We start from the raw sequence: 25,442 nt of genomic DNA on the forward strand, positions 1-25,442 counted from the left end.
CGGCGTCTCAGGTTTGGAGATGTTGGTGCCGTCTCCGCGCTCCTGGGTGGCCGACGGAAAAAGGTTTTGTCTCCAAAAAGGAATTCAACTAAAAGGACAAAATGTTTAGGTAAGTGGCAAGAAACAACTTATTTCGTTGCTTCAGTCCAGTGAAAAGTTTTATTTTATTAAATCGTTACTGTAGAAGTATTTATTTGGCTTTAGTAGAACATACACGGTCCACTTTGGTTCCTCAAATAGTTGAAGGGCCAGTGTATGTACACCCTAATGGTAAAAAGCTAAGGCCTCCTGTTTGTGTGTGAGTCACTGTGCTGGACGTTTTTATTGCTCTAGTATCTCTTTATAAGTGTTGTTTGCATCTAGACTGAAGTACTAATACCACAGTATAGAAATATTTTATTACAGTTACTAATTTGCTTTAATACAAGTGCAGCATTTCTATATCAAAAGGATTTAGGATATTATGAAAGGGTACTCTATTGTGTAGAATAAATTGTTTTATAATATTACTCTGTTGCAGTATCACTGATAATAAATGTGCAGCTGATCAAAACCAAAATCCCAAACCAGTTCGTCGGCCTATACAAGTCATCTTAGTTGTGCATCGATGGAAATGTTGGTCCTCTGTCAGAGCAACCTGTTTGTTCTTTCGAAACAGAAGCCTCGAGTTGGCTCTACACCACAGAAGTGACTGGAGGAACATATCTTTTAAGGCTGCAGTGTTGTTTTTAATCATCGCAGATGGCTCTGAGGACAAATACGAGTGTTGAAAAGTGAACAACCCTGCAGGGTTTTTATTATACCTTAGCTGAGTTCAGATGACTCTGTTTACCTTTACATACGTTTCCTTTAAACGCTGTGTTCTCCAGCATTAAAAAACCAGTGGCCTGTGAAAAGAAAAGGAGTCAGAAAACTCTGAGGCAGGAGAAGTCCCTGTATGATACAGCACAGCGAGCGTAATGCAAATTAATCTGATTAAAGAATTATAGCGCTCCATGACTTAATCATCCAGGCAAAAATGCAGGTTTACAATGCTGAAAGTTGCCCCGTGGATAATTTGTGTTTGTAACAAGCTACGAAACTGCATCTCAGCTTTTATAAAGAATGTCACGATACAGTATTTTTATGAATCAAACCAATAACAGCCTCCTTCTAGAGAGTTCAGGTGGGGCAGCGCAGGTTAATGAGTGACCAGGCTGAGTACAGAGCAGGTAAGCTTTCAAACAGGAGCTAAATGTGGGAACATGCCACCTAAATTATACTGCAGATAATGCAAAACTTAAGCCTGGACTGAAAACATCATGTGGCAAGGGGTCAAAGTTTGTGAGAGTTTTTCGTTTTGCTCTGTGTCGAGGTTTTGGTTTGCAGATTTAGATGTGTTTACAGTGCTGGAGCTAATTAAACTGAGTCAAAACACAATATCCTCACAGTTCTTCCTCGCACTTCACTGTGTGACAGCTTGTTAAAGTTGAATCGCATAAATATAATGTTTGCTGTTGGTTGCGGTTGCCCCAGTTTATCAAAAAGTCTCTGTACAGCAAACACGGTTCTTATTGTGCCGTATGAAGCGCAAACAAAGGGCAAGTACACTTTGGCTTCTTATGTACTCAGATAAAGATCAGGTTTATGTGTGTGATGCAGGCAGCTCTGCTCTGCCGTAACTAGAAACAGACCAAGCACTGCTGATTGTATTCTTCTTTGTTTTAACCCAGAGGAGCACTGGATTTCCAAATCATGGAAATGTCATGCAGAAATATCCACAAGTGTGGTGATAACGTCGAACTCCTTCAGCTTGATTTCAACACGCAGTAACATTAAAACCCCCAATTATCCTCACCTCGACAGATGAGCGCCCATCCATAATCAAGCTCAGGACAATCAGCCGACCCTGATTGGACTCCTTTCCCCTTCGACGTTTTTGCCGCCTGCAGCCGCCGTGGGAGCCCAAGTCGCCATGGAGACAGTGGTGATTGTGGCCATTGGGGTGTTGGCCACCATTTTCCTGGCCTCCTTCGTTGCCCTGGTGGTGGTGTGCAGACATCGCTACTGCCACCCTCACGACCTCCTGCACCACTTTAACTCCAAGTCAGTGGATTTAATACAAAACTCTCTAAACCTGTGTCTGACACGTGTTTTTGTTTCTGTGGCAGATTTACTTTCAATCTCTACCAGACTTTAACGTATTAAAAGTTATACAAATGGTACTAAACTATTAGTAACGTCTCACGTCACCTGTCTTAAGGATTTCTGTGTATTTAATGAAACTCATCCATTTTCTGTTCTTTCATTGTCTTTTTATATTTATATTCCCAACTTACTTTAGTTACTATTAAACAAGACAACAACAACAACAACAACAACAACAGTGGTGATGTTTGCTCACCGAACATCTGCTCATTAGTGTGCCAGTCAGTCAGGGATGGATGGATGGATGATTTTCATATACAATAAATTAGTATAGGAATCAAATAATGAATACAAGTGAATTCATTAAACACGAAACAAATCAATGCAATATCATTTTAATTAAATAACATTGCAGGTTTGGGATGTCCGTATTTTCTCTAGATGCCTCTCTTTGTTCTAACTTCCTGTGAATGAGTCAGTGAAAGCTTGTTTTCCTCTGCCTTCCCTGACACTTCCCACAGACCCACAGTGGATCTGATCGGAGCCATGGAGACCCAGAGTGAGCCATCGGAGCTGGAGTTGGACGACGTGGTGATCACAAATCCTCACATTGAAGCGATCCTCGAGAACGAGGACTGGATAGAAGATGCTTCGTAAGTGGTGACGTGGCGGCATAGTGACGACGATTTAAAGTTTTAGATGTTTGTGTTACTAGTGTGTTTGGGCCGTGCCATACAGCATATCCCAGCTAATTCTGTCATTTTTCTGTCCAACAGTGGTTTGGTGTCTCACTGCATCGCTATCCTGAAGGTAATGGAAGAACCTACGTGGTCCTTGAATGTAGTTTTAGTTTCTTTGTCAGTATTTGACCATAAGGGTGCCTTTTGTTCTGCATTCAAGTTTGGTTTCTTCCTCTTTTGTGGTTTGAGGCTGATTTTCTTACCAAGGTTTCTCTGAATGTTGTCCAAATTAAAATAGTTTTCAGTTATTATTAAAAGCAGCACTGAGTGCTTTGCAGATTTGCGAGATATATTAACAGCAAATATTCACTGTGCTCAGTGTATCTCATTCTGTATCATAAAATATCAGTCTTCCATAAAAGATATTCATTGATTTGAATTGACTGACTCATATAAACAAAATGACTTCCAACACTCAGATCTGCCACACTTTGACTGAAAAGTTGGTAGCTATGACGATGGGTTCTGGGGCAAAGGTCAAAGCACCCGCCAGCCTGAGTGACATAATCACTGTGGCCAAACGCATCAGCCCGAGGTAACGCAAGCAAACAACTTTACATACATTGTAAAACGTTGTTGGACTCAGGGTGACCAGTTATGTCACTTTTCCTTCTCACAGGGTGGACGACGTGGTCCGATCCATGTACCCTCCACTGGATCCAATCCTCCTGGACGCCAGGTATTGACATGAAGAGCAACTGGGGAGGAGCAAACACAAGACTTGATTTATCCATGAATCATCTTTGAGGCAGAGCGATATGATAGATACTGGTTTTAGATGAGTCGTCACATCAAACAGGAAAATTTTATTAGAAATTTGCGTTTTTCATCATTAACTCAAATTGACTTAAAAGTTTATAAAGTGCTTCGGGTGCTGTGTTACTTCCTATTCAACTCAACAAACCCATTCTAAGTCAGTTTTGCTTATTGTTTCGTTTTTTAAGTCTATTTGAAAAGAAGTGCTTTTTGTCCAGCAGCAGCAAAAAAGAGAAATCAAACCCATTTGTTCATTTCTTCCTCCTCAGGGCCACCGCTCTGCTCCTTTCAGTCAGCCACCTGGTGCTGGTCACCCGCAACGCCTGTCACATGTCCGGCAGTATGGATTGGATCGAGCAGTCGCTCCACGCAGCTGAAGATCACATGGTGGTGTTGCATGAGGCGGCGCTGGCCTCCGAACCGGAACGAAGTATACCCGACGCGCACACAAGAGAGCAGGCCATCTAGAGCCAACACAAGCACAAACAAACAGCAGCACACAGGCATGAAAATGAGTCCTCTCTATACCCGAGCATCCTCCTTTTGAAAATTCTCTGCTCAGTTTAAACTTAATTCTGCCAGGCAGTGGTGAAAAGGCATCAAATTAAAGACACTCCTAAGCAGTGATGGATACAGGGACTTCACTGCGCCCTTGTTTTCACGTTGCTCATAAAAAAAAAAGAACCACATACGGGTGCTGTATGTAATCCTGCAACAATCTATTTAAGGTACTGCCTGCAAGTGAAAGGCCTTTGGAAATTTCTTGTGCGCCATCACCCAGCGGTGGCCCTAAATCCAATCTCACCAGCACTGCACAGTCACATGGAGGCTTAGTCAGCTAATCCATTCAGAGGAAAATAACAACCAGAGAGCCCAAAGAGGTTCCAACTCAGTAGACTAGTGGAAGACCAGCCTGTTTTATTTGTGGGGTCAGCACGACTTGTAGATGATCTGAAAACATCGCTCAGACACTGAATCGCCGATCTCTGACAGACAGGAGTAGCTTTAGTCACATGAGCAGCAGAATTTAAAGACGTTTTTCTGACTGAGCAAAGTCCTTTTTTTTCCCCAGTGATTAACTGAGGCTGATACCAGTTGAGTTGCTTCCCCGTAAAAGTTACTCACAATGCCAGCAGCGCGCTTTAGGGATGGCAGTCGCAGTCTCTCCATCCAGCAAATGAATCCAGACCAGAATATTTCAACATCTTTTGGATGAATTGGCTCAAATATCTGGACAGGCGTTGATGGTTCCCAGAGGATGAATCACAGTGACTTAGTAATAGGTTCACATTTGTGTCTCAGCAACTTGGAAAAAAACAAAGACATTTCCAGATGACCCCAAACTTCGAATTGAACAATAGTATATAATCTAGCACAAGCGTCAGTTCAGCATTTCCTGATCACAACTACTGGCAATCCCATCAGCCTCAGTTGTCTATTGTATGTAGTGCTAATTATTGTTAGCATGCTAAGATGCGTAAATAAATTGGTGAACATTAATTCTGCTAGCTCAGCATGTTAGTAATTGGTTGATCAGGTGATCAGGAATAAATATCAAAGTAGATCAAGACATTTCTTTACACCATTATCTCGTACGCTGTCCCAGAGAAACCGTGTTTTTGTGTTTTGTAAAACATGAACTGTGTGTTGATTGAGGTGAAGCAGAATTAGCATGTTGTTTTGGGCCTGAGGGATGTTATTGGAGCATGTCTACTTGTTCTGTCATGCATGATCTAACACCATATAACAGCAAATACTAAAGGGGCCTAGTAAAGGCATTACCTGCAGCCATAATGAGCACCTGGGCCTCAGCTAAAATACACATCATAAACTGGAGTCAAACACACTTGATTTATGATTTTGGTTACGAATTGTGAAGCAAAGGCCGTTTTTCAATGTATTAATTAAAGTCAAATGTATGTAATAGCCGTGCTGTGAGCGTGCAGAGAGGTTTGATGGAGAGATGTTGACTAAAAAGGAAACATTGAGAAAGTTGTTAGCTTTTTATTTTGTCCTCGTTTACACTGTTTATTAGCATTGATTTTATTTGTAAGCACTCGTTTTCTCGTTCTTATTCCACAGTTTGTTACTGATGTCCTTTTTCTCCCACACACCTTTTTTTTTTTTTTGTCTTTATCGTTGATTTGTACAGATACAATGAGGTTTCATAGGAAAATGTGTTTTGCTTTTGCTTCGGACCACAGCCACACAGACAGAGAAATCCACATCCGATAAAAAGTCCACACGCACACACTCATACTAATTTGACATAAATAAAAAGTGATTTTTTTCTGTCTTTTTTATTACATTGTGAACAGTCCTTTGTGCAACAACATGGTGGTAATATATCCACTGCCTTCCTTCCTTCTTGGTTGATGAATTCCCCGCTACAGGAGCGTCAGTCAGCCTCCACGTTATCCTGCTGTCTAGTAAAGCAACCCTTTGCTTTTCTTCAGATCAGTCTGCTTCCAGCTCGGGAGCGAAGCGTATTCGTCTCTCTTCATTTCCAAAACAGTCTGAAACATAATTACAGAGATTTATTTATGGTGGAAACCATGTAGAGATTTATAAATAGATAAATGCGAATGGAAAAGTTTAAACTGAACATCAAATGAGGATTTATCATATAAATGTAACATGAGCATCAAAATCTGGTAAACACTGCGGCCTGCTGGTGGAAGGACGTCACTGCGTGTTGCTGCAGCTCCTCCATCAGTCTATACCTGGAAGTCCTGGTCAGACAGGTAGACCTCCAGCTGCTGTGGGTCCACTCCTTCAGGTAAAGGGCTCTGCAGCAGCTCCTCCAGAGGGTACTGGGTGTTCATGAGCTGGGCCAGGGCGTCCTGCACCAAGGTCAGCTTAACCTGCCCTGTGTCACCCTGACGCACAACAACATGCATCAAACAAATGTAAGGGAAAAGATAGTTATATTGCTTTGACTGCCAACGACAATGTGAGATATTAGATGTGTATTGTATATTTGAGGAGCAAACTTGACTCATGAATAAGACATGTACTTCCATATCTTGAGAATTTACTCTCTCCCTCTGTCACTCATCGTTGACAAAATAAAACAATTCAGTAGAATTCAGTGTTCATATTCTAATCTAACTGACCCACAATGTCAAAGAAAATAGGCTGCTGTCAATAGGAAACCTGGTATTTCACCCTCTTCTGTTATATCTTGACTCAAGAGAAAAAGATAAAGCCTAAAATATTTCTCTATTTTAGATTCAAAGGTCAATTTTAAAGTTTTGGAGTCTAAAAAATTGATGTGTTGCTTAGAGCAGACTCCTGAACCCAACTGACAGTAATTACACTTACAAGAAATATTATTATTAATATTATTTGAAAATAAAAGTCCATATAATTAATTAATAGGCAAGCCTTAATTTAGACTAAATTCTTTGAGGGTTAAATTCTTCCTTGCTGGATTAATTTTAGAAACTTATGAGCCAATAAAGTAGAACAGAAGGAAACACTGCAGGTTTTATTGGATGCATTTCTGTAGTTGTCAGCAGTGAAGGACCTTTCTCATCTTTGCAGTGGGTAAATATTTGATAAAAATACTGTTAAAATACTTTGCAGCAGCAGCAGCAGCCAACAGGGACATACCATTTTTGTTAAGCTCTCTATTCTTGATAACTCTTCTTTTTTTTTTTTTTTTGCCCTGTACAGACACCCACCCACACACACATCTAACACACGCCACAGGACTACACAACTCCCACCATGTTTCTGGATGATAACTGATTATATGACTGCATGGCATTAGTACCTGTGTGTGGGGTCCGAGGCTTTTATCCCAGTGTGGGAAGACATTAGTGAATGTTAGAGGTTCAGACCCTTCAAAAATGAGGTAGGCCTGCGGGGGTCTTCTTGGGTTCAGTTCTAGGAAACAGGAACATTTTTTTTTTTATACACATCAAATACAAGCTTAATTTCCAAACATTGGCTTTCAAACATTTTCCTCTTACCTTTGCAGTACTGCAGCGCTGTCTGCAAGGCGCACCTCCGCTCATTATGCCAGCGGCTCCAGGCTGAATCCGCGCTCTCTGTCTGCTCAGGCTGACCCCTCTGCCACAGGTAAACCTCCAGACGGTTGTCGAGCAGGAACAAGGCTAAAGGGTAAGGGATATGTTGAGCCACTTCTTAAAATCTCTTTTTTTGTTGTTATTTTGTGTTACATTTCTCAGTGAATCCCACCTGGCTGCTGTACAGAGTACAGGCTCTCCTGTACGAAGGGCATTGCCATCACAATCCCCGGCACCCGACATGGGCTCTGCAGCTCTTTCGCCTGGAAGCTCCCAGAGCAGGCACTCAGATGGAAGAGACGAGGCGTGAAGTTATACTTACCTGGATCTGACACAAAACAGACATGTAGCTTTTTCTGGTTTGAGTGTTTACAGAGTTAATGAAACTCTCCTGGGAGGAGCGAAGCAAAGAAAGCGTCGTTTCATACCTTGCAGCATGCAGTCATAGGCCTTCCTGTCCATCTCTCCCAGCGCTGTCCAAAAGTCAGCAGGCTCTGAGCCTTCCTCTACCGCCTGCACCTTCACAGGGCTGTTTTTGTTGAGGCACAACTCTGGCGGACATCTAATACATGCACAGACACAAATGTTAAGAACAACCAATGGACTCTACAGACTAATAAAAGCTCATCGATTTTATGTAACTCACATTTGAGTGAGACGCTCCACTGCCCTCTTGCTGACCTCTCTGATGCTGCTGTGAGCTTTACAACCTGTCCAGAGGTACAACACCCCCTGGTGGCTGTTCAGCAGGACAACAGAGCCCCTGGAGCGTAGACTTGCACAGGAGCAATCCACCTCCAACAGAGATCCCTCCTCTTTAAGCTCCCCTCGCACACAGAACAGACGCCACTCTACTACCAGAAAAACATTTAGAACCACGTTTAACAAGCATTTGTTTTTCTAACATGATTAAGAAAAAAGCTTTAAAGCTCACCAGCTTTAGAGGACGCCTCCTCTCGCTTGCCCTTGTGAATGACAAGGCCTCCCTGGAAAAGCTGCAGGAAACAGGGAGGTTCTTTTCCCTGAGATACAACCACCTTCAACAAAGACAAAATTAGAGTCAGTAAAACAACGGCCCATTCAGAGAAGCACTGGAAATATCATTAAATAGTTTAAGGTTTTATAGTTCAGTGCAGGAAAAGAACTACAGTAAAATCCTTTATCTTTAGTATAAATAAATGCTCTGTATTCAGTATCTTATTTTATTTTGTAGTAAAAACTATAGTCAAGTCATTTTAATGTTTCAATCTGCAAGAAATATTTTATATAAATCGTTAAATCATTAAATCTACAGTACTGGATGTTCCTCTTACAGAGCCTGAGAGTAGCCATAAATCCATTTTATGGCTGTAACTCACAGTAGGTTGCAGCTGTGCAGCTTGCAGAAGTTTATACTTTTACCTGTGAATCTTCATGGTTGTTTATCCCTATGGACAGAAAAGCAGCAGTGTCACGTCCACTGACAGTGGAGTGACGACCCCGCCACAAGAAGAAGGCAGTGTTTTCTGTTTGTCCAGGGCCCCTGCTACACTCATCTGAACTGTCCGTGTTATCTACAGGAGAGAATGGAGAGACATTTACAAAATGTTGACAATGTTATAAAATCAGGAGCGTGAAGCTGAGGTCTCATTTCATGAATAATCACTAACCCACACTGTTGATGCTGTATGTCCAGCGGATCACGTAGGAGTCTCCCTCATGAAGCTGTCCAGTGCTCTCCACAGGAATTTCACTGTCATCAAACTCCTGGACGTGCCAGGTGTCCACAGAGACGGTTTTCAGCTCCCTCTGATTTTCCTCCTCCAGCGTGATGACTCCGTACCCCCTCTGGACATCGACTCCACCCAGGATCAAACTGTCCTCTTCCAGCAACTGGCCCGACAGTAGAGCTTTGGCGTCACATGAACTCATGAGGTCCGACAATGGCAACACAGGCTGGACTGACTGAACCGGGATGGACTGAGGTGAGAGGGAGCGCAGGAAGAAACATGTTGGGTGTTCAAGTTATTAACTTCTTTTCCCAGAATGCTTAATCACACTCTATAATTAGCAGGTAGAATCAGAAATGGTAGAACCTAAACAAAGTTGACTTTTCTGGTAGTGAAGACTTTTCCTTAATGAAAACAATAGTGTAAAATTGCTGCGCTGGAAAAACCTGATGTTTGCGTCGTGGAAATGTGGAATACAATACAAAACCACTGTGCATCGAAGCTTGTAAGAATCAATATATATTGTCATTTTCAAAACCCACAATAATCCACACATCATCGACAAACCTGTGTCTCGTGTTTCACCAAGGGAGCTTCCTCACTTCCTCCACTGCTGCACTTCCAGTCCAAAAACTTCTCCTTGAACAGGGTCGTCTCATTGTGCTCTGAGACGACACCAAACAACGCCCAGCTGGGACGACCCTCCCCTCTCCTGAACATAGAAAGAGAGGTAAGAGAACAAATGTCCTCAAACCAATACAGCACATATGTTTTTTTAAGCTGCTTGTTATCACTGTAACTGTAACAGCATCACAAACCGAGTTTAGACTGAAGCTAAGCCTAAATCTAAATAATGGTCTTAAATAAAACTCAGTGGGTGATGAGCAGAGGAACACTATTATTCTACCTGATGTGAATGTCTCATATGTAGTTGTTCAGTGTCTGAGCATTTTACATAAGAGGGATGGGGGGCCCCCCATTATCTGGCTGTGCCCAGGGACCCAGCTGCTCATAGTCCATCCATGGTTGTGGGGTTATTAAGATGGATGCAGCTATGAGAGACGATGACGGAGCGGGGCGAGTACATGTATGTATACTAAACATTGATAGAATCACTGTGCAGGTAGTTTCCAAAAAGTATTTCATCATTATAACCTGCTTCTGTGTACTGTTTGTTTTGTTTATAATGTCTGTACTTACACATTTAGGGGTTTGAGGTCAAAAGTATGTGTTTCAAAAATCACAGTATCTCCAATCCCAATCAGTACAACGATCAGATTTAGAGAGTTTTCCCACTAGAGAGGAGACTTATAGCAGTAGGTCTATGAATGTTTCCAACTAATACAGTATACTTGACTTTAAGTCTAATTTTCAAGTTGCACACTGTACTGCAGGACTGCTGTGCCACTTGTCTGGATGTGTAAACGACTTTATTTCGCCAGCTGCAGCACCAGTGTGCGGTGTGGACTTAACAGCATGCTGGGATTTTATAGCATGTCTTGTGGACACAATACAGTATGCTGGGGTTTCTCCATGTGCAGCTTGGAATTACAAGCTGTTTGCTTAGGTTTTACACTGCATCGTAAAAACCTATGGCAGACCGTGTGTTTGCACAATTTACTTGATACTATATGCGGGATCTGTCCTTGTGTAATTTGGATTTACACCCACCGCTTTGGTTTTACTGTGTACACACACCAATGCTCAATACATGTGGTGAGTTCGTACAGCTCGGTCGTCTCTGAGATCTGCTTTTACTTGTACTTTTCATTGTGAAGTACAGACTAAAAGCTTTACTCATTCCATTGCCTGCAGCGTGAACTTACAGTTGTACACTCGGGTTGCTCTGTGTGGGATCCAGTGGGTTGACTCGACAGTTGCTGTAGTCATAAGCTCCGACCCACACCTGGTGAGTCAGCTGGAGAGCAACATTTCTCCTGCTGAAGGAAACGTCCTGTCCGTGCCACAGGTACACCTCACTGCCGAAATCAAAGACCAGAGCCTGGACATAAAGGAAATGTATGAGCTCGCTAATATAATCATACAAAGTAGCACCAAGTCAACAACACAGCAACAGGAGAGTGCAATGGAGACATCACACCTCAGCGGAGCCCAGCAGGGAGATGGTGGGGATGGAGGCCCAGGCTTGTTCATGGGGCACCAGTCTGTTCTCCACCAGCCTGTACACACAGTTGGACTCTACCACACCACGCTCATAGACATCATCCTCCTCTGGTGCACCGGCTCCTGTGGGGAGAGTGTAACAGGACACCCGCAATTTAGTGTACGCTGATCCAACAGATATTTAATTTCAAACGGCTACTCTGTGGGAACTTCTCTTCTGATGTGTCTCGCTATAGGGTTCACACAACATACTGTAGGTCGCAACCAGTGGAAACGTCAGCTAAATTTTTCAATTAATGAAACACTGAAGATGAGACACTCTGGTTGTTGCATGTACGTGCATGTTCACAGTCCCCTGGTGTGTTTAATAAAACACTTGACGTCTAACCTCTGTACTGTGTTCTCCCTCCTAGAAGAGTCCAGAAGTCTGCAGCCAGGTTACTGTCAGATTTCAGCCCCTCCTCCAGTTGGACGACTTGGGAGGCCTGACAGCCGAGATCCCTCTGGCTCTGGATGGACGATGCCAGCTCTGCGGCCTGAAAAAAACCAAACAATAGTTTCTAATTTAAAAGCAAAACAGGAATGTGGCTATGGGCAGAATGTTTGAAACTGTGTTGCATAAATGTATTATGAGAATAGGTTGTAGAAGCCATTTTATTTTGATGTTCCTGTGGCAGGAACAGATTCTGTTCTAATAATTATAATATCATTAATGCTGAAACGCTAACTCTACACAGCATTGACAATAAATCACTCCAGCATTTTATGTATATGGCGAGATTTGATAGTGGTGGCACACAGACAGTTCAAGCAATGATAAAAACACCTCTTATATCCTGGTACCCTGCAAACAACATGTGAAGGATATTAAAAAACTGAACTGTACACCACGTTTCTGTTGTCGTTGGTACCTTGGTTTTCTCTTGTTCATTAGCAAACTCTCCGCTCCACAGAACGCAGTGTTCTGGAGTGACCAGCAGGAAGCAGTCTCCACTGTTCAGCGACCTCACTGAGGGCTCCACCAGACGCACCTGGACATGCCGCCTACCTGTTATCACAGGCTGGATTTAGTATTAACACCTGAAGATCATCAGGCACACATACATAAAAAAACCAAGTGTTTGCTGACCTTTGATGTGAATGAGCATCAGGCTGCTGAAGGGAGGATAAGCTGTAGTTGGAGCATCTAAGGAAGATATGAAGTCTTTTGATCTGGCAGGATGTGAAGGTGCCACAGAGGAGTTCTTAGACTCTGTGGAGAGAACAAACACAAGATGAGAGAACTGAGAAACAAAAAGAAAGTAAAAAAAGAAATAAATCCATCTGCTCACTGTTCTCTGCTTGGATCCTCTCCTCAGCAGCTGTGTTGACTCCCTCTCCCATGTAGTCCTGCCTGATGTCCTCTCTGGCTGCAAGAGCCCTCAGAGGGTTTCTGGAGCCCTGAGTCCGACGAGATGGACGGACTGACCTCCTGTGCTCTGCTACTGCTGACGTCAGTCTGTACCACACACACACACCAAACCTCCATGAGGATGCACTACACTGATTATGCATTAGCCATATATCTTGTTGTTTTGTGCAAGTCAAATATCATGTACACACAACAGGAATTACAGTGGAGGATGAAATGAAATTTTGGAAATGATGGTAAGAAGGTAAGACAAGATGATAAATTACAAATTGTTTCATTCATGAAATGATAGATTTTGTTCTTGTTTGAATACAATCAAATGGTAATTGTATTTCATCTTTTAGAATTATTCTCACACACTGGAGATTTGTATAATCAAAAAAAATAAACACGAGAAACTACAATGAAAAGACCTTCAGTACAAAATCTGTTATATTTTTAGACACCAGAGCAGTGTGTAAACTACATCTGTTAAATGCTTGATGAAATGTAAAAAAGATGCTAGCACCTTCAACATCCCTGAATCCTTCATATATTTATAATACAGCAAATGTATTAGTATAAATACTATTATAATTTGTGGTAAAAACCAGGCTCACATCGGTGTGTTGTTCTGGCAGAGGACATCCAGGTCCTGCTCACTCTCTGTGGCTGCAATGTCTCCAGAGGGAGGGTGGGAGCAGGCGGAGGGAGGCGACTGATCGCTGTAGAAACCTCCATCAGATGTCACTGAATCATCAACGGACGTCTCTTCCTTCACCTCCTGTGGAGAGCTCTGTGGAGCTGCTGAGGATGAGATATAAACTAAATTCTACAGACTTTAACAACAAGGGCTGTTAAATTATCAACTGTCCATATTTTAATCTTACCTTCAAAATCTATTACAGGCTCCATGGAGCTTTCTGTAAAAAGAAATACAACAAACAGTTGAGAGCAAAGGTGGCACCGAGTCTTTATACAGATCCTTTACTATATGGACTAGGGTTGATTTGACCTGTATACGTGCCTGTTGGAGCTTCAGCTGAGTGTCTCTTGTTATGTGAGATGCCATTTATGTCAGATTCAGGCGATACAAAACCTAGAGGACGGTAAATACATTTGACAAGCGTCAGTGCAACCAGCACAATCTCAAGGGTATTAAAGTGGAAGTCAAAGCAAGTAAACTCACCTCTCTTAGCCATACGTCCAGCCCCCTGCTCATTTGTCTCCTGCGGTGCATTCGTTTCCTCTTCTTTGTCCACATGAAACTGTTCATCTTCAACTTCTTTACCCTGTACAGCCAGAGAAACACGTCAGTGAAAAGATGTACAGGAGCTCTTGTGCACAGTTGTGACATTAAAATGCCACATTACATCACCTTCTGTCTCCACTGAGGCTGAATCAGGTTACTGGTGGGAGACGAGACTTCTTGGGCCTCAAAGGACAGATTTGTCTGAGGATGAAGTTAAGCAGTAGATACGCATTATAAGTTAACAGGTGAATTATTTGGTATAAGACATGTATGTGTTATTGTACTAATTATATGAATATATGTTTGTTAATGCTCAATTTAAGTACAAGTAAAAGTTTTTATTCCAACAAGGCATCAAGACACAAAGTGCGACATGAGAGTTGAGATGTATCACTTCAGAAAAAGCATCATTTCAATCAAGACAAATTCTGCTGCAGAGGTGACTCAATTAGCATGAGTGAAACTTCACACATTAGCTGTAAAGAAAAGAAAAAAAGGCCTGTGACTCTGTGCAATGACAAAAAAAAAAAAAAAAAAGTTTTCACTGCATACAAAACACAGCAAACTAAAACTCCACGATTAGCCGTGCACTGGCTCACACAATTACCTGATTGAAACACATGATATATTGGGGCGTACTGCTAGAATAGACAGAGGCAAAAACGGGCTCCTGGGAGAGAGCAGGAATTAGGTAAGAGAGAGAGAGAGGGCTACAGCTATTTAAAAATGGGTCTAAAAATGTTTATTTGCATAATGAAGACTTGGAAAAATGTCTGCATTTCACAGTATTATTTAAAGACTTACCCAGCACTGAGGACTGACACTGTCAACATGAAGATTTTCTGTCTCTTCCTACAGAGAGCAGGGAACAAATGGGGATAGATCACCAATAAACTACTGGAAACACAATGAATAGAAGTATTAACTGAATAAAGACTAACTAGGCCTGATCTATTCCCCCAGCAACATGAGTCTGATCTCAGTTCATCCGGCACATACCAAATCCAGAGTGCTGTTGCTAAGAGATGCTATATCTGGTTTCACTGGAATGACAAATACTCAGATCTGACCACCAGCAAACCCAGTAACCTCAAAGTGCAACGCTGAATCTTATGCTGCTTTTTTTGGGCAATGGTTTACAATTTGGGATATTTAAATAATGTATAATGTATAATATGTCGATAAAGTCAAATGTTATTTTCTTAATACAATCTGCTCTACCTCATGTTACTAATACAGAAAATGAGTTGAAGGTACAGAAGCACTAGAGTTTTCTAGATTAGATGGTCACCATTACTCTACATTAAAAAAAAAAAAAAAAAACAACAACATTTTTTTATTGATCCAACTGATTATTACTGGCATAAAGAGCGAGATTAAAACATATGTCTCTTTTCACAAAACACGATGGCAGCATGTGTTTTATACAATCAGCGAGATTTAAAGATACAATAGCTGCTTTTTTCCTCCATAGGCAAATGACAACTAAAGTCACACATATGTAGGATGACATGGCAGTGGGATTTATCCCACTACATGACTGCTTTATCAACTGTAGCTCAGTTGGTAGAGTAGTTGTCTAAAAACCACAGTGTTAGTGGTTAGATTCCCTGGCTACTTGTCAAGGTGTCCTTAGACAAGACACCGGACTCCAAAGTTGCCATGATATGTACCGTCTGGCAGCTGTCAAACCACAATGTCCCCAGAGAGGACCAGTAAAGTAAGTCAATATTATTATTATTTAAATGTGGATGCTCTTTGCTATTGTTGATTGAAAATTCTCTGCTGACCATTAACCACCACTTTATCCCTCTGTGTTTACAGTCTGAAAAACACTGGCACACATTCAGATTGGACTTTCAGAGGACTAGAGATTGTGGTTTTTAACGTCATTGTACACAATAAACATGCTTGAAGCTCACTATGTGCCACAGCCCTCAGTTTCTTACCTTACTGCTACTAGTGTTAGTTGTATCGTGCAGTGTAGTAGAGCCATCTCCCAGGGTGACCTGAACATGTCCCATGGCTGTGGTTTTACAGTCTTGCTCATCCTGTTGCCTTCACAATAAAAAGACATAGAGCCCATTAAAATAAAGAAAAACATGCCAGATTAGCTGTTAGTAAAACTGTTGATGACTCATTTTTCTACTGGTTACATATAGTATGTAATTAAGGTTGAAGCAGTGTGAGATTTTCACATGTGTGTCAACAGTCTCAGAAAAACAGTATCTGTATTATTATTATGAATAATATTATTATTAGCAGTAGTAGTTCTGAGTCACTGTCACTTATTTCAGCCAGGATGTGAGAAATCATTTAAAAAGCGAATTTGCAATTTTGCAAACTAGATATCTGACCTTGAGGACGATCTCTCTGCAAACTGGTGATGTCAGCCTTGCTTCTCTAACATTTCCTACGCTGCGCATGTGGCACCCAATGCCAAGTCTGACAGGTACGCAGAAGTTAGATGCTTTTATAGCGTCTAACTTCATTAACATGCAAATGTAGATGGTATAATAACTCTCATATTCTCATGGTACACTTTGAAACCAGGATGGAAGGATTCATGCAACCTGATTGAAAATGTCTTCTTCTGTGGTATGCACGAATACTTCAGGAGGTTGCCGAAAGGACCACATTTACATAAAGAATACATGTAGGAGAAGGTTCATTAGAAAAAGAGCATTGTACACTTGCTAACTTAATGTCCATTACTTACTCAACGTTCCCACAAGTATCTGAGCTGTGGTCCACAGAGGAGGCCGACTGCTCCTGAGGCTTGGCCTGACAGGACCTGACATCCAGAGGAGGACGCGCTGATGTAGAGCCACTGGTTCCCTTCCTGTTTCGGGTTCTCTGCCTCCAGGGAGCAGCAGTCAATGAGACCCCATCCACACTAGAAGGTCTTTCTCTGCACGGTGCTGTAGAAACCTGGCTCTCCGTTTCCTCCTGCCTCCCCTGTATCGCTGCATCTCCACAACCTCCACCATTCTGTTCCTGGCTGAATGGCGCATCCATCTGACTGTCTTCAGTTCTGCTCCACTCCGAGCCTCCAGAGCGGCTTTTCTTCAGGATTCCTCTTAAGCCTGGCTCAGAGTCGTGGTGTTGCAGGTCCTGCTGGTCAGGACTGTGCTCTCCTGACCTGGTCTCAGTTTCTGGTCTTGACTGGGTAAGACGCACTTCACTGGGTTTTAGATTGACAGACAAGGCCTGCTGTCTGTCGGAGAGGTCAGAGGACAAACGGAAGGCAGGAAGCAGCACGGGGCCTTTCTGGAGCTGAACAGGAATGGAAAATCAAATAAACAGTTATTTCATGTGCTTAAGGCACCGCAAAGTATAGTTTGGAAACATGTTACCCAATTACAAAGTTTTATTGTGTATGAAATTAGTAACTGTCTCACTGTTGTTCTACATGCTCACCAGGTTGACTTCCTCCACAGTGATGGGTTGCGTGCGGTACCGAGACCCCTTCTGCCTTCGCCTCTCTGGAGGCCCATCAGCCTTGCTCTCTTCCTGCCTCCCTGGCAGAGACAGTTTGTTGAAGAGCGCCAACTTCTCGCTCATACTGAGCTTGCAGCTCTCATCCCCACCTTCCGCAGACTCAGCTTGGACAGACTGAGACTCCGCTGGAGGTTCTGCTTTGGAGGCACTGCAAAAAAAAAACAAAAAAAAAACACATGTAAAATAGCTTTATAATTCAAATATGAGGCTGGCAATATTCTGTCAACACACAACCAGATCCGCAACAGTGAATTCAGTCAACTAACTAGTATTGTCTGTGTATCATAATTACAAGCTGTAGTTAATTTTGGCTCAGTCCAACTCATCAGATCAAATATCGATATCTTAAACTAGTTTAGTTTTTGTTGACAGAAGACAAATATGGAATGATGCCACACATTAAACACAAGAACCCATGGAACAGATGTCTAGAGTAGTGATATCTGTGCTACGCGGTCCAACAAAAACTAATAAGCTTCTATATGTCGGAGTTTTCCTACCACTGAATCTAACACGAATTTGGAGGCGTCAATATCGTCCACACACAGCCCACCTGACTGAAACCATTTCCTCGCAGGTGATTGGCTGAGTTAGGAAGCGATGGTCATTGCCACGTCGCACCCTGCGTTCGTGACAAACGCTGCTTGAACGAGGCTTCAGGTATGTGGAGGCCTCTGGAGCTGCAGACTTCTCCAGCTCCTGGGGAAGTGGCAGAGAAGACAACAACACTGACACGTCACTTCCCTTTCACACAGGTGGAGCTCGACATTCAGCTCCAATAGCAGGAACGAGCAATGGGCTCCACCTGCTAAATAAGTAATAAGGGAGCCCACAGGAATGGCTAGTGAAAACTCTCTCTCGATGTCCCCTGCTCTATGCGTTGGGACAGAAGGAGGGTGGTGGGGGGAGTGGGTCAAATAGATAATGGAAAAAAAAAAAAAAAGTGTCCTGCGAGCTTCCTGCGAGCTGTAAAGTGGAGCGTCTTGGCTACGTGGATAGAATGCCAGCCCAACAGGTCGCAGTGTAACCCGAGCTCTGCCAGCTTCAGTTACCTCTCCACCTGCCTCCACAGAGAAGCGGGCTAATTATAACACAGCTGCTATAATTGTTAATGGCACATTTTCACCTGATGCTTCACCATTAAAACCGTGCTGGAGCTGAAATGTTGTAATGCAGATTCCAAGCGTTGCGGTGAACGAACACAGCGTGCTTCGTCTTCTGTAGACTTCTGATATGCACTTATCACACCATAAATTGAGTCTGTCTTTTAACAGAGAGAGACGCACTCTATCATCAGACTGAACTGTGCACACAGGGACAGCACCTGTTTGACCATTAATATTCCCTCAACATGATCAGGTTCTGTTCTGCGTGTTCAGCGCTGGCTCACCATGCGTCCGACTGTAAGGTGAGCAGCTGAAGTGACTGTCGATGACAGATGAGGCTTTCTCTTTAGCTCCAATATATTTCTCAGCTAGTTACTACCAGTCCATAATACTGGCCTTTATTCTAGTATAGGACACAGCATGGGCATACTTTATTAAAGATTAGATTCATATTGTAACAACAATGTAAGCTTTCGGAAAACGTTAACCACAACATTACATGTGTCTACAGTACACTCATGATCTCCGCACTGAATCATTTTTAGCAACAGGTGTTGGAACAAACAGCACACAGCAGTGCAAATAAGCAGCTCATGAATAGCAGTGATTGGGTTTCAGTATTAAAAGTAACACAGACTCACTTTAAACAAAGACATCTTGGCTGCAACACTCATCTTGGCCCTCTCATCAGTTTTCACATCAGCTGAAAGAACAAAGACACAAATCATCAGGACAACGATCTAAAAAACATACATGTCAGTGGACCTGTGTAGGAATTACAATGATTATTAATACATACGACATATATATAATGAATACTTTATTGATCCCCTTGGGGAAATATATATAGCCCTTACAGATGCCAGTTGGTTGGCAAGTGTTGGCAAACCTTGGTTGCAAATATTCTGCAGTCAGTCACTGCCTGAACTAAAAAAAAAAAAAAAAAAGCCATCAGCTGATGCTGGTATTCTTCCCTGTGGTGCTCTGCCAGACCTTTACTGCAGCCATCATCACTTCCTGCTTGTTTAGGTTTTCAGTTTTGCCTTCAGCAGATGAAATGCAGCTCAGCTCACATCACTGACTTTGCCATTGCAGAATATTTTTACTGTTCTGCCTTAAATGGGTCTGATTGCTTGTGCAGTACGTTTTGGGTCGCTCTCTGAAGCTCAGTCCAGTGAATGTCAAAGCGTTTCACCGAGTCTGATAACATACAGCTCTTTCTGCTTTTATCCCTTTATAAACTCTTCTCATTATTCAGGTAAAAGCCTGAACTGAAGGCAGCTGCAGTGAAGGCCTGGCAGAGAGAAAGAACGAAACCCAGCCTCTGCTGATTTCATTGTCTGCACGTTTTTTCATTTCAGACCTAATATTGTGCAACTAACTTCCACCCCATCACCTCATTAACCTTCATGATGGCCAGACACATCCGAGGTTTCCATCAACCTCCCACTGGCTCTACTCTACCAACAGCATCTAGACTCTGTGGGGTCCTATTTTGCCGCGGACTTTGTTCAGATCAATGGGGTTTAACTGCCAAAAATCATTCTGTTGCTAAACACGCACTGAAAGTTAGAAAATTAAAGCTGGTGATAAAACTGCAGCTCCCCATTTGTGCAATAACTGATTACACATTAACACACCATCTCTGAACAGCATTTTCATTTCCATTACAGTATATTTACATATTCATACACTAGTTGAATGCCATGTACACTAGTTACGAAAGCAGAGCCACACATACTGTAATAATACTTCCATCAGGACACAATGAAATGTGAGACTGATCCCCTCACGTAAGACTACGTGCCACCTCACACCTGGCACACAGAAGTGTCAAAACATAAAACATCTAGTCTATAGAGGCCCATGAGGACATGGTGAAAATATTTGTTTTGAAATCAACATTTGAAGTTTTTATTATCTTTTGTGTTCCTCTGTCAGCCCTTTATACCTCACATGAAATACAGTTTAAAGTGACAGATCTCCTGCCAGCATCAAGATCATGTTTACATTATTGTACTTTCCTACTGTGACAGTCTCTCTTTCTGTGCCACTGGACTAATGTAGCAGTCTCAGAGACAAACGCCGCCTGGGACTCATTATGATCACAGTCTAGTGGGAAGACAGCCTTACCTTTACCGTTCTCCTCTTCAGCAGCATCCAACATCCTGTAAAAATGCAAATAATGGGTTAATACGGTAAACTATGTACAGGGGAGATCATGTGGATCTTTAATCTTCAGCTCCTGTGCGTTCGCTTTTGGATCCTTCTTGAAGCTCACAGTACATGTGTTTGGGCTCAAACAATCAAGATACTGTGTTATATTTGCATTTGCATGCTCGGTAAGGCAACACTGGGGAGGCCATGTCAGCAAACATACAGTACACATGCAAACCACACCAGGGCTTTTATGCAAAGGTGCTGCACTTGCCACACCTGAGGAGGACGTGCCGGTCTGCTCATTTGTTTTTAATTATGTTAGGTAGATTTCAAATTCAACACAACAGCAAACTAAGGGGAAGAGGAATAAAAAAAACAAATGTCTCATCTGCAGAGCTTACACTATACCCACAGCAAACAGGCCCTACCCGCTGCTCTCCTCCATCTCATTGGCTGTGATCGGCTGGGTCCTGAAGCGTTCGCTGGTCTTGCGACTGCCACCTGACCCCGTAGGGAGGTAACGCCGGGTGCGCCGCCGAACGCCCTCAGATCCCGGCTTCACAGCCAGGTCCAGAGAGGATGCGGCTCGCCCAGCATCAGGGCAGCTGGTGTCCATGAGCACAGAGCAGGAGGAGGAAAAGGGAAGATGATGTTGAGGTGCAGACAAGTATTGCCACATGGACACACAGTCTAATAGTTAGAGGGTGGATCACACACATGCAGGTGACCCTACACTTTCTCAGGCTGCACTCCGCTGCCAGTCTGCTGTAGAAGGGCACTTCTCAACTGGCCCACCAACACCCGAGTGTGGAGTTGTGGGCCATCTCCATGAGGGATGAGGTGTCCCTGCCCACTTAGCGTGCTTGCGGAGTCCTTTGAACCCTGCCTGGAGGTGTGGGAGTGAGGATAAGGAGGTGAGGATGGAGGTGTTGGGAACGTGGGGTGGTTAACGCTCTCAGAAACAAAATGCAACCTTTAGGCAACATTTGTTGCTCCACCAGTCTTTGTTCTGTTAGACCAGCTCCAAAGAAAAAGAACCAGACCAGCTTAGTACTCTCAAGCTGGGAGAGAACCAACTCTCTGCAAAGGAAGAATCAGACTGGCTTTAAAACTCCCTGCTGGGACTCACTGATTTAGACCTCTGAGTTTTAATTAGTAACAGGGACTGCAGGGCAACTGGTTGAGGATCTGTCAAGGCTCTGCTGCTGCTGAAAGGTCACCAGTAAGGAGCAGATCAAGTTTAAAAAAACAGCAGTTCAACTTAGACTAAATAAGAAAGGCTTCAAATCATGAATGCACAAAATATATATTCAAAGTTTTATTAATAAATTCTCATATATGGCTGTAAACTCACTATTTTGGGATAATGCGGACGTACTGATGTCAAGCTGACAAACACTGAAGCAGGCGTGATCAGGGTTATGAAGCAGGCACGTTGCTCTATTTGTGTTTGAACTAATTAGACCAAAAGCACCTGCTCCCATCCACATCCAGTCTCAGGCTTAGACACACACACCATCTCTATACTAGGATTGTTACCTGTGCTTTAAACACATTTTATGTCCTTGTGCATTTAAATGTTATGTTTTTAGCTGCAGTAATGTACTGATCATCTTACTTTCACACAGGCATTATCGTGTAGATCATTTTACAATAGAAAATGACTAATAATGAGCTCTGTGTGTTTGGCATTTCTCCACTGGCTTCAATCTACACCCCCAATGATGTCATCATTCGCTCTAGACATGACTCACCTCAGGTGTTTGGACTCTGCCTCTAATCCATTTGTAACCCCTCGTGTCCTGCCGTTAACTCTTTCACTGAGGCCGTCTGAGTTCAATGTCTCTCTGTGGGCTTGGATCGCCGGTTCATGTGCCTCTTTCCCATCCCTTCTCACCCATTTGGATGGAAGCTCCTCAACGCTGCCATAACGCTCGGCCAGTTCTCGCCTCCTCTCAGCCTTATAGCGGGCGATCCGCTCGGACCTGGGCTCCAGCACTGGGTTCTCCATCTCCACTAGAAGGATTTGGGAATGGAAAGCAGGTGGTTCTTTCTCCACTTTTCAGCTGAGGCGAAACACGAGAGCCCAACTTTGATCCGATAAAATTCAGATTCCATGGGCTCCAATGCTTTCTTGCTTTGCTGTACACATGGAGTCCACCAATCAGAGGCTGCAAACCAATCTGCACATCAGCGAGCAAGACGTTTCACCTAGAACAGGAAAAAAGAAAAATGCTCATTACTTAACTACGTGTTCCTAGAAAAGTCCATGACAACATTGATGAGCTGCTGCCTTCATTATATATTAACCAATTTTTCTCAAAGAACATCCTTCATTTATGCCCCTGTCTTGCTTAAGGCTGTGTAAGATGACCTGTACCTGTACCAGCCTGCAGTGCCATGCAGGAATCTCCCCTTGCACTGAAACTCAACACCAGCTCAGCTCATCTCTGCGTCCAGGCCTTGATAGCACAGAGCCTGCAGACCTGCTGGTCTTTTCCACGATTCTGGGTGTATCTTACAGTAATTTTCATGTTCCAATGTTCTATAACAAGCTGCAGGGCCAGCGGTCACAATATCTTATCTGTCAAAAACCACAGGCTAAATTATGTCAGCTATAAAAAGAGTTTAAATATACAGTGTTTAAATATACAGTAATGTATTTGAATTATGACAAGTACCTATTCATAAGCCAAAAGACGTCCCTGGTGTCTAAATGGTTCTTTGGAAGTGAGTAAACAACAATAAGAAAGCCTGAAGCTGTAAACCACGTGTAAATAGTCCTGATATGACACCGTTTTCATTTAGAGATGAAAACCAACCCTAAGCTTCTTTGGCAAAGGCTTGAGCACAAATGTGTACAAACATAGACGTGTGTCCATGTGTGTCTGTGTGCTTTCCAAAACTGTGGATGTAAGCATTCCTGATGCAAGGAGCACAATGGAACCAGAACAAAGAGACATGAGCCGTGGACTTAGTACAGCAGATAAATCCACTGGGAGGCTGAATTACTGTGGTGGCAGCAAAGTTTGCTAAGTAAAAGATGCAACTTCTACATGTACAGTACATCTTTCAGTTTTGCTGCTCCTACAAGCTGCTGGAGAGAAATGTACAGTAGAGCATAAATGGAAAATATGTCTACTGCTACTGGTCACATGCTTATGATGGGTTCAACAATCAAATTATCCTGATGCCCAGTCATTCTGAATCAACCACATCTGGAGAAGTGAAGTGCCGAGAGCTTTAGGGATTGACAACAAGCACGTTGTACATAAGACAACAAGCTTAGCACTTCCTCATACACATACATGCGCTTCTAACAAAAACACGAAAACAACCAGGACAGAATAACTCACCTCCCTGTCCAGAGCCACAGAAAGCAGGGCTCAAGCACCTCCAGTCTCAGTGGCGCCAGTTTGTGTTAGGAAAACATAAGTAAAAAAGTGTGATAGCCGCCACACTCACTGGAGCAAGAGCCGTGTGACAAGCTGGAGGATTGTGAATTGGAGGGGAGAATGCCACTGAGGCTCAACGGGGATCATGGTCTTCTAATCCAGTGACACTGGCTCGGACATAAAGCCTGGGGACGAGCACACAGGACCCATTCTCTACCTAGTGTCCGGGATCTGATCTGAAACTTCAGAAACACTACAACGTTCAAACGAAAGGCTTCAGAGGGGGGAAACAAAGGTTGTTCCTGCTGAGCTGAGGGGATAAAGTCTTCCATCCACTTTCAGCGCAACTGTTGGCTCCATTAGAGAGATTTCACTCAAGGTGCAGACATTTTAGATGTTACATCACAGGGCAGGCTCAGTGTCCAGCAGCCAGATTAAACGACCGTGCAGTGAAAAGCTTCAGACCAATTACACCTGTCCAGCCTGGGCTACCAGCACAATGCAAGGACAAAGTCTCAGAGGACTTTTCTTACCACTAGAATGATGGGTACTGATGGATGTGGGCTTACATAGCTGTGTCTTATCCAAGAGTAACATGGCCATGTGTGAAATGACCATCTAGCCACTTAGTGCTATGCTTTTGATCTCTACATGCCAGGCATGTGGCTGGAGGGAAGCAGCTTCCTCCTCAGGTCCTCTTCATAATCCAAACCTCCTGTCCCAGCGGGATGGAACAGAGACTAACATGTTATCTGTTTATCTACCAAAGATCTGGAAACACTGTCAACATTTATTCTGGCTACTTTTATACTTATTAAAATTGTTTTTTTTTTTCCTCACAACTCTCAAACTATTCCGCGTCCAGTGCGCACGCCGAGCTGCACAAGTTACAGAGCACCACGCTTCAACACTTGGCGCACAAACGACTCACCAAAACATGTGACCTGCTGTCAAACATCCGAGCTCAACTACTCTTTGATCAAACTCTAGTCATTTTCTAATGAAGTTACTTACGTGCTTGCTGTGGCCGCCGTGTGAAGCCGCTCCCTCCCCGCTGATCCTCAACTGTGGCTCCAAATGTGGACGCGCTCGCAGCTGTGGAGGGGCTCTCCTCTGTAAGGAGGGGAGAGTATAAATAGATGAACAAA

The 25,442-nt window shown here is 43.0% G+C and overlaps 2 protein-coding genes across 10 annotated transcripts; one reads left to right on the plus strand and one right to left on the minus strand.

The window, feature by feature from the left end:
- tmem98 (transmembrane protein 98) lies at positions 1–4,113 on the plus strand. The gene is made up of 7 exons (XM_026360087.1): positions 1–109; positions 1,846–2,085; positions 2,649–2,780; positions 2,904–2,937; positions 3,287–3,402; positions 3,487–3,546; positions 3,893–4,113. Exons 2-7 carry the CDS (start codon positions 1,955–1,957, stop codon positions 4,089–4,091), a joined length of 672 nt encoding a protein of 223 aa, XP_026215872.1. The 5' UTR covers positions 1–109; positions 1,846–1,954; the 3' UTR covers positions 4,092–4,113.
- Positions 4,111–25,384, minus strand: svilc (supervillin c). Of its 9 annotated transcripts, none has more exons than XM_026360040.1 (34): positions 25,309–25,384; positions 22,654–23,110; positions 21,633–21,785; positions 21,328–21,504; positions 20,873–20,907; positions 19,381–19,442; positions 18,187–18,332; positions 17,553–17,781; positions 16,852–17,408; positions 16,082–16,190; positions 14,937–14,984; positions 14,740–14,802; positions 14,259–14,333; positions 14,070–14,172; positions 13,908–13,979; positions 13,771–13,803; positions 13,501–13,684; positions 12,822–12,988; positions 12,620–12,742; positions 12,402–12,538; positions 11,879–12,026; positions 11,468–11,613; positions 11,193–11,368; positions 9,934–10,078; positions 9,307–9,616; positions 9,059–9,210; positions 8,592–8,694; positions 8,304–8,511; positions 8,086–8,219; positions 7,830–7,985; positions 7,601–7,744; positions 7,402–7,514; positions 6,347–6,502; positions 4,111–6,139 (listed from the first exon to the last, which is right to left on the minus strand). In XM_026360040.1, the coding sequence occupies exons 2-34, from the start codon at positions 22,908–22,910 to the stop codon at positions 6,050–6,052; spliced, it is 4,911 nt and encodes a 1,636-aa protein (XP_026215825.1). In that variant the 5' UTR covers positions 22,911–23,110; positions 25,309–25,384; the 3' UTR covers positions 4,111–6,049. The 9 variants fall into 9 exon arrangements, with proteins under 9 accessions (XP_026215825.1, XP_026215816.1, XP_026215800.1 ...); XM_026360031.1 differs by having other exon boundaries at positions 13,501–13,687; XM_026360015.1 differs by having other exon boundaries at positions 13,896–13,979.
- Between the last annotated feature and the right edge of the window lie 58 nt (positions 25,385–25,442).

Source organism: Anabas testudineus, chromosome 8 (genome assembly GCF_900324465.2).
Source record: "Anabas testudineus chromosome 8, fAnaTes1.2, whole genome shotgun sequence".
In the NCBI taxonomy this organism is placed as follows: Eukaryota; Metazoa; Chordata; class Actinopteri; order Anabantiformes; family Anabantidae; genus Anabas; species Anabas testudineus.